Source organism: Anticarsia gemmatalis, chromosome 10 (genome assembly GCF_050436995.1).
Source record: "Anticarsia gemmatalis isolate Benzon Research Colony breed Stoneville strain chromosome 10, ilAntGemm2 primary, whole genome shotgun sequence".
Lineage (NCBI taxonomy): Eukaryota > Metazoa > Arthropoda > Insecta > Lepidoptera > Erebidae > Anticarsia > Anticarsia gemmatalis.
Window position 1 is genome coordinate 3,727,023 of NC_134754.1, and position 9,888 is coordinate 3,736,910.

The following is a 9,888-nucleotide window of genomic DNA, read 5'->3' on the forward strand; positions in this document are numbered from 1 at the left end:
TATTACGTATGTCTGAGACTTAGAAATAAGCCTCAATATCTTTGATTAGCTTTTAATATTTATTTTTTATTAAGATCGTTTTTATACGATTGTAGTAAAACGTAATTTTCATCAAGGCGTTTTATAAATTGGGGAGCTTCAATACTCCGAAAAGCTATTCGTTACAATGGAATTTTATTTTCACTTGTATGACGATTTATTGGTGGGTTTTATTTAAGTAATAATGAAATACATGGAATGAGTAAACTGGAAAACTTACTTGTGCAATTAATTAAACGAATCCAAATATTTTTATTAAGGGCAGTTTTATGGAAACAAAAACCCACCAATTTAAGAAGGGCCAAAACAAAATATGTTGGTAAATCTTGCAGTATGAAATAAATCAGAGATAAAGTAAAGTACCTTTTATTTATCTTAAAAGTCACCCCAAAAATAAGTTTTAAGTCTTTTAAACAATATCGCAATAAAATTTCTTAAAGTTTATACAGAAAAATCGGGAAGCACATCGAAGGGGGCGACAGCTGCCCCTGAATGATGAAAAGCTTAAGGCGATTACAGGACTTCCTCCCGGTTCAAGTTTAATATAAAAATAAGAAGATAATGCCATTTTAAGTGTGTGTTCTTTTTGTACGACGCCATTTGGAAAACTTTTCTTAAGATAAGGGCGTGCTGTGTTATTGAAGTTGGGTTTGTTTGTAAAAATGAAAGAACAGATTACATCTTTTTCATTTAATGGCCATGAAGCTTCGAATTTATGCGATACTATACAAATATAAACATAAATCACTAAACAGTTAGTAACTTTACATACTTGGAATAGTTAATTGTTCTAGTAACGCTGTCTGTTTTGAAGTCTGAGTTCATACATACTATAATGCGAAAAGACTTTTCCCCCAACCTAATATATTAAATATATTCCAATTTTGCACATCTTTAGTCCTACAGCATCAAATATAATTGTTCTGCCAAATTTTACTTAATAATTTATTCTGCTTCTACATAAGTAATACTTGCCCGACAATTTAAAATCTTTGCAGAAAGATGTGTAATGCGATGTTCCTATTCTATGTATAGAAGCTGTCTGTAGAACTTCGTAAGTTTTACACAAACCATTCACACTGCAATGGGGTGTTACATAGTCGGAGGGGAAAGAAAATGCCTTAAGTAAATGTTAATATTTGCTTAAGTCCTATTCTATAAGATGGTGTTAGAAAAATCGCTTGTCAGAAACAAACTTGGCACTTACTCCAAAAATGTAGAGAATTTCAAAATGTTTATTTAAGGATTAAGACACTTGTAAGTTCTTTATATTGTTTTCTTACTTTCTGTTTATTATTTTTTGAAAGCCTTTTCAAGTTATCAGTTTTAAGTTTTGAAGATATACTTGAAGAGATATTATTCGTTTAAAATTACTACTCACCCTTTAATTCATGTTTTAGTTTATTTTATTACAGATTTCAGAAACAATCTGGAATTTGAAAGCATGTATAATTGACCATTTCTTTGTTAGCTGTAAAGCAATTTTAAACGAAATAGCGTAAGCACTTAATTATTTGGCAAAATAAAGTGTCATTTCTAAAACACAATACTCATTACCTAAGCACTAAGAACGAAACCATCAACAAAAACTGCTTCAAGAACATGAAATTCCTTGCAAAATATTTTTTTATATTCATTACTTTTAGTACAGGCATACCGCCAAGTTTAATAGGCTATTATTTCTTCGTTTTATGTCGAGACAGATGGCCTAGATTGTCGAGTTATGTTAACAAGTTTCTTTACTTAGCCCGCCACTGAGAGCTCTGCGTTGACACTTCTCAGATTTTTTCTCAAGTGACAAATTTCCTTTGACGCACTGTTTTACTTTTGTCTCTCGGAATTATTTTAGGACGTGCCTTATTATCCGGTTTGTTTTGAAGATTGGGAGAAATCTCTGGAGTATTTTGGTAACCTTTTATATTTTGCATGAAGGTTTTATTTATTTAAACTTAAGAGAATATTCTGCTTCTTTCCGCAGACAAAAAATGTCGATTGTGTAGTTATCAAGAATCCAAAGAAACACTTATTAGCGCCCCTTGTGTGTTGTGCAGGTACCTAAAAAAGATATATAACGGTTGACAAACTGTCGATTGGAGTGTCAAGTGAAATAAATTGTACTACAGAACATTTTGAACATGTAAATATCAGATCAAAAATCATCAGGAAAAACGTAAAACTGTTTCTCATATCTACATCGCTTACAATGTTTCACACGTAACCAGTTTCTTAAACATACTGTATCTACAGGTGAGAAACGACATCGAACACAAACAAACAAACAAACATAGGAGCTAGGTGTTCACATTCCGCAGTTTTCCATATCGCGTCGGTTTATCGCGATCGCTCGCCCCCCGCGCCGTCTCGATGATCCATCTTCGAGGGAGCGGAAAATGTGCACACGAGCGGTTCGAACGCTGATAATTTTAATACTTTATTCAAATTGCTGATGTTGACTTGCGTAACCTCAAAAAAAAATATTAGCTAGTCGTGGCTACTACTGTTCACATGTGTTCCCTTCAAATAATGCAAAAATGAAATTGTTCTTCAAATAATACAAAATTACTGTAAAAACGTATGCTAAGTATTATGTTATTAGTTGGTCTAATTTTAGTCAAGTTTTAAGTTAAGTGCCAATGCTATATATTAGCATCTATAATTTACCAATAACTTTTTGTATGCCTTGGACAATATTAATAATGATTTAAATTATATTTGAATGTGAATAAGGCATAGAAGAATTAAGTATCTGTACCTATCTTAGCCTAACAAATTTGACAATGTGTCACAACGAATGTTTTCTGATGTCACTAGTCTTGACGTTTCAACCGCTCAAAGACGTTCCCACTAAACGCAGCGTTTCAACCGTCCGTCTGTCCCACCACTTGTCGCGCGTACCAATGATCCATCTTCGTGAAAACACGCGCAAGCGACGCGTGATTCCACCAACAAGGGTGCAACTAGGGCCCGTGAAATATTTACTTTTTTTTCTTCCCTACGACCAAGTTTGGTGTCAAACTTAGGAGGGCGACAAATGGTGGCAACGTCCGGGGAATGTGAGCCGCTTTGTTAAAGGATAAACATTTCAATGGACGTGTTGATGCTTGTAGTTTTATGTTTTTTTTTGTATTACAATAACCACGTTGAGAATCTTTTCAGGCATAAAAAATACGTAAACTTTAACCTGAAACTCGTGCTAAAGCAAACCCTATGTAAATAGTAAATTGAAATTAAAAACTTAATCATCTGTCTTTATAACGGAATCAATATACAGTCATAATTTAATGAATATTTGTTGAATCCAGCAATCGCTCCCGATTCAAAAGAATAACAAACAAACGTTAATTACTCCACGTGCCGTGAATACATTTATATATTATCGTATTAAAACTGTCAGTAACATCGTTTATTCATAAGATTTACGTCAAAACACTCAGTTATTATTTTAAGGTCAATAAAAGTCAAACTTAACAATATTCCATTACGCTATTTATCCATACATAGTAATGAAAGTTTGTTCACTTTGCTCCGGGTAATGCTACCCGTTATCAAAACACGAAATAGCGATTATGATCGTAAACTCGTAACACTAAAACAGCGATAAACGTTCAACAATTAAAACTTTCAAGTAACCATATTCTCGGGTTACTAAAACCAACGTTTGGGTAACCCTAGTAAGTGGTTGTACTCGAGTGAATAAATTTTCGTAAGCGATTAAATCGTAACAGAAAGAGAGTCACGCACATTTATTCCGCTACCCTTACTACGAAACATATTTAAATACACATTAGACGATTTCCTTTAATAACTCGCTGGTACATTCATCATTTTATTGTTATTTTGACGTGTGTAACGAAGGTGAAAAACAGCTAGATCAGTGCGTAGTACGAGGGAGGGGTGGTAAGTGAGACGTCAAGGGCCGATGGAAATTGATTTTCCGCCATCAGTCATAACTTGTATGTGTGCACAATAGGGACCTTTGTGACTTCGAACCTTGTTTTAGACAATAGGATTCGAATGGAACTGAATATTCGCATAAAGTCAGAATATAGTTTTGCGTGAGCTGCGGGAACATTGGTGGTTATTTTTTATTTGAAAGAGGTGTATGATTTTTGAAAAAGGGTCGTCGACGATTGCGATGTATTTTGTTTTTTTATGTCGCTGGTGAACAATGGACTTGATATTTCGTGGTGACTAACGTTCCATTCAACGAATTCAAATCTTCAAAATAAAAAAATCGAATATACAGAGAGATTCAAACTGTAAAACAAAATCCAAAAAGATACAGGCTTTATTTTTAGAACACAAAATGTAGTAGGATATTATACTAAAACAAAGTATCGTTAACTTCCTCATAATGATGATTCATAGGCATAACGATTGCGTTTATAGCTTTATGCTTATAAAAAAGTTGTAGGGGAGTACAGCGGAATGTACAAAGTACTTTCCTTAGGTTGATATTATTGCTATAACTCATACAAAGTACGCGTCACCCGCTCGTTTATGCCTTTTACAGTATTGCAATACTATTTTACGTGCTCTAGATACAAGTAGTAGGTAATGACACGTGTTAATACCGCTTTAATATTATATTAGTCAAATAAGATAAACATTAATTTGAAACCTTCAAACCATATAAAAAAAAATGGCATCGAGAGCGACGTCGTGCATGATAGCACGTTACCATTTAAAAATGCAAAGTATTCCTTTTTCATCTTTAAGGAAACTATAAGTATAGAGTAGGTACTTCAGAGGCTAACCGATTTGTTTGTAATGCAAGAATTTAAATAATAATATCTGTTAAACTGGTATACAACCTATGTTTTATATATTCATATTGCATATATGTATGTATAGTAAACTATTGCACAACCTCTAACGAAAATTGTTTGTAATGCACTCAGTATCGCTTCCATAACACCAATACCAACTAATAAGTCAATCAAAACATCCACAAATTACTCGAGCCAGCTCGAACACTAATCATCTATAGCAACTAAAACTTGGCTATCAGTATTCCCAAGTTCGAAGTAACCGAGTTAGGGCTTGGGCTAGCTAATGGCTGAACACACAAAGTAATAGGCTATCCCGATGATTTATGATTTGAATGCATGCAGTACCCGCTGATTCGAACGATCACGTTTCATTACTTCAATTGATACTCGTGTTTTGATTCCTGTTATTTGGTTTGCTTGTTTAGGATTAGTGCGGGTTGAAAGTTTAATTGGTGGTTTTATGCAGTCAGTTAAGCTTGTTTTTTCCTGATTTTTCAACAGCTGGAGTATAAAATTAATATTTTATTTCAGTATTGACTATGGATGCAACTATATGTTTGCGTATACTTTTAAGGTTATGTGATCGTTTTTCTCCATATGATGGTGAATCACTGCAAATCTTATAGTGTTATGCTCATCTTACTATGATTCACTGTTTCCAGACTAGTCTGTTTTTCTGAAAATATACTTGTGACTAATGCTCAGGAAAATACCGGCACTATTGTAAATAAATATATTTTGCCTACATTCAGGCCTAGTATAAATGATAAGTAGCCGCGTTATGGCGCAATAAAGATTCAAACAAGCTTTCCCTTTTATCAAAATTAATTAGGCTAGGATAGTTTTACGACTCAAATAAAAACTCCCCCTAATTTCGCCGTACCAGGTGGTCGGGGGTTTCGGGCTTTTTTAATATAATAATTTAGAAATATTCTATTTACTAATAATCTATTTTAATTTTTTAAGATTCTTATTCGAACTTTCTTCTACTACTTCTATTTCAATAATTTCCCCATAACTATCACAAATGTTGTGTAATGATGAACCACATAGAAACCCGCCTATTAGCTTTGAAAAATCACGTCCAAACACATCACAAAAGGACTAAAATTTGCAATAGTCTGTAAATCGATGTAAGTTACTCAACCTATATTATGCTTACGCTATAAGATTTAATACTAAGCACTCCAATCTTGAATATTTAACTAATAAAGGAAATTAAAAAAAACAGCTTGCTCTTAGAGGCACAGAATATTTCTGTTCAACCCGGGAATGGATCCAAGCACCTCATAAACAGTAGGTTTATAATATTTTCTAAATAAAAAGTACCTAAATATTATTTCAGGCGTGTGTTTTATCTCTTTCTCAGAAGCTTGTGCCTCTAAATTTTCTATTCGAATAAATATTCAGGGTGTGTTCCGTTGAGAAATGGTCAGTATTTAGTCACGATTATCTTTGATCTTGGGAACGTTTGAAAATATTATCGTATTTTTTATCCGACACTGGCCTTATATATTTTATTTGTTGTTTTATTTTTAGAAGCTTTCCTTTGGTGGGTTTTGAATTTGGAAGTCTGCAACTTCACCTTTGAACTTGAAGCTTGTTCCAGGAAAAATCGAATTTTGTTCTGAAATAATTATTATAATAGGGTTTGCATTGTTCTTTTTTGTATTCCACGAATAAAGTAAAAAGTTACTTTACGGCTCATGTGGACTTTTCAAAATATGTATATTGTATTATTATATTAAGTTAGAATAGCTTTTTATGTTTTTGTAGTACTTAGATAAACACAAGTGCATAAGTTAGTTATCTTAGTAAAGTAAGAAAGAGAAACAAAATCAGGCAAAAGAACCACGGTATGGCGGTCTGTTTATTACCTTCTCACTTTTTTCGCTTAAATGAACGTTTACACGTTAAAAACAATCAGGTGGGCAGTTACAGTCAAAAGCCAGTTATTAAGCTTTACAAAATCAACGTTAACAATTTTCCGAAGCAAAACAAAGGGCAATTGAAAAATTCAGTTAGTATCAAAACGTGTCACGCACGAATAACATCAATTTACAGTGTTACACGATTGACGTTGAAATCAAACGGCCATACGTTTTTGTACGACTGTTGTTCTAAAAATTGCTGGTAATATTTCATTCGCTGTGTTTGCGAAATAAATTGTCCTTTTATTAGTTTATCTAGAAATTTATTTCAGATATTTAGAATTTCAGTAATATCTGCTAAACTAAAATAAATTGCTAAAATAGTGGTATATGTATAGTAATTGCTGTATGATAATAGGTAATATGTTTAGTAATTGCCGATCATCGATATGCTCTATCTTCCGTTGCAGGTGACTGCTATAAATTTCAAAACACTTATAGTCCAGAAAGAAATATATTATATTGGTTATAGATTGACATATTAACCCACAATGCACGAAATAAAATCGTGGTAATTAATTAATAAATAGACAAAAAAATAATACTTTTTATCTTTTGGCACTTATTAACTAAAAAAATAAGCAGGTATCATACTCATCAATAATTTAAAATATTTTTTAGTAATAAAACTATCAAACAAATGAAAACAACATAAATAACCTTACGTATTTATATACAACATTAACCACATCGATCGGATTATGAAGCGGTCCGCGAAAGCAGTGGTTCGTGCTAATAGCTGACTGTACAGTGTACGGGCTGAGCAAAGTGAATGCAGTCTCATTGATTTATGATCACAACGCACGATGCAGCCGACTGCATAGCGTTATGTACGGCGCAGATCTCTTTAGTACTTTGTTTGCGTTTTCAGGTGTATTTCGTAACGAAACTATGTTTCATTTAATAGAGGCACTAGACTGTTGTGAGCATTTTCGATCGAAATAGTTTATGATTAAAATAAATTATGCTATAATTGTATTGTCAATTTTCGAATTAGTGGTAATAGGAGTACAGAAATAGATAACTAGAATGTCAAAATTGATAGGCCATAATAATATGCTTAAAAATTACGTACATGTAAAAAATTGAGAATGTATAAATGGTAAAAACAAATAAAATTTTAGATATTATTCTATCCATTAGATATGTATTTCAATTATTGTATCAAAGATCAGTAAAGTGCTTGTGCGTAAAAGCAATTTTGTGTCAAAAGATTTAAAAACTAAAAATGTTATTCCAACTTAATAAGTATGTTTCAAAATCGTTTCGGCGTTATATGAACTCTTCACATCTGCTACGCAAGTCCGTTTATTACACGCCTACAGTTAATAATCAAGATCTCATTTAAATTCCCGTGCATTTTATTATATATTCTTACTTACAACCTCGCAACGATGCCTAGAAAACAATGCACTCCGCCGTCTACACCCAATACGGTTACGCGTGAGAAATCTATATCAGATTCAGACTTATTACAAGTAAAGGATACAAATGCTCCTAGCTATAACGTTACACTCCGTGACAAACGTCAGAGACTTGATGATTCCCCTCAGAGCAACAAATCTACAGATGGCGTTGACAGGCTTAAGGATGAACTGAAAGAACTTTTAATCAGCTGGAAGCAGGACCAAGACCAACGTCTGACGACCTGGAAAGCCGAACAGGATTCCACGTTGTCCTTACTTGTGAGAGATGTGTCGGCCCTTAAACTACAATGCCAACAAATTCAAAAATCGAACTCTGAAATTGAAAAGGGGATGGAGTTCATAAACCATAGTTACGAAGAATTGCAAAACAAAATATACGACCTCGAAAAAGAAAGGGCAGAAAATCTAAACAGGATCACGAAACTTGAATACCAGCTTCAGGACATGCGTTTAGTGACCCGTTCCGCTACAATTGAGCTCAGAAATGTACCTCCCAAAGATCAAGAAAAGTCTAGCGATTTAGTGGCCGTTCTCTCCGACATTGGGCAGGCTATGAAACTAAACATAGAGGCCTCGGACCTCCGAGATATATACCGTCTTCCTGGGAAACCGGGAATCACTAGACCTATTGTTGCCGAGTTTGCCTCAGTCTCCACCAGGAACAACTTTCTAACCACCGTACGAGGTTTCAATAAAGACCGTCCAATAAGTGAAAAGCTAAATACTAAAACGATTGGAATGCCGGGTGAGAAGAGAGCGATTTATGCTGATGAACATCTCACACCAACCCTTAAAAAGCTTTTGTTTGATGCACGGATGGTAGCTAAAGCACACAATTACTCCTGTTGGCACTCGAACGGACGGATTTTTATGCGCTTAGAAAAAGATTCAAAGCCCATCCATATTAAGACTGGTGAATGCTTGGCTTTTTTAGTAAAACAGCAATGATGTCTCTAGGTGAAAACAATATCTACCTTATTAGATATTTTTGTGCATGCCTTATTTTCTTATATATTCTTCATATAATAATTATTTTGTTCATTATAATCGAGTTACTGTCTATAAATCAAATACACTACAGTCATCAAATTGTAATAGCAACATACCTGGTAAAAAATATATTGTCATTTCTCAAATCATGTAACCATTTCGATTTCAATGATTTGACTCTCTGGTCCCAGCCGCTCCAAATATGTTTCTTTCATGTCGCGATATGTGTTCTAAACAATTCTTTAAAATGATGCCATTTAATTTAATATCAAACGAGGTTGATGAAGATGCGATGTCTTCGCCCCTTGAAACATGCTCCCCTCTTAGGTGTTCGAGTATTATATCTCACCCCTATGATAAACTAAAAATTATACACCTAAATATAAGAAGCATTAATAAAAACTTTCTCCAGTTTTTGGCAATGGTACACACGACAAATATATATTTTGATGTCATTATTCTGTCTGAATGTTGGCTTAAAAATACTGTAAAAATTCCTGACCTTCCTGGCTATTCTGCGCACGCGACTGAAAACAACCATCTCCAGAATGATGGGGTCGTAATATATATAAAAAACTCCGTGAATAGCTCAGTGTATGAACCTCAATTTTTAAATGCTAATATATTAGTAACTACTATTGGAAATACTGCAATTATAGGCGTTTACCGTTCCCCATCCCACAAAGATCTTAAAAACTTTTATAACAGTCTAGATACATTAATTCACTC

At 33.7% G+C, this 9,888-nt stretch overlaps 1 protein-coding gene across 1 annotated transcript; it reads left to right on the forward strand.

Annotated features, from left to right (window-relative positions):
• The first annotated feature begins 8,136 nt into the window (after positions 1-8,136).
• Positions 8,137-9,117, forward strand: LOC142976276 (uncharacterized). The gene has a single exon (XM_076119564.1). It carries the CDS (start codon positions 8,137-8,139, stop codon positions 9,115-9,117), a length of 981 nt encoding a protein of 326 aa, XP_075975679.1.
• The last annotated feature ends 771 nt before the right edge of the window (positions 9,118-9,888 follow it).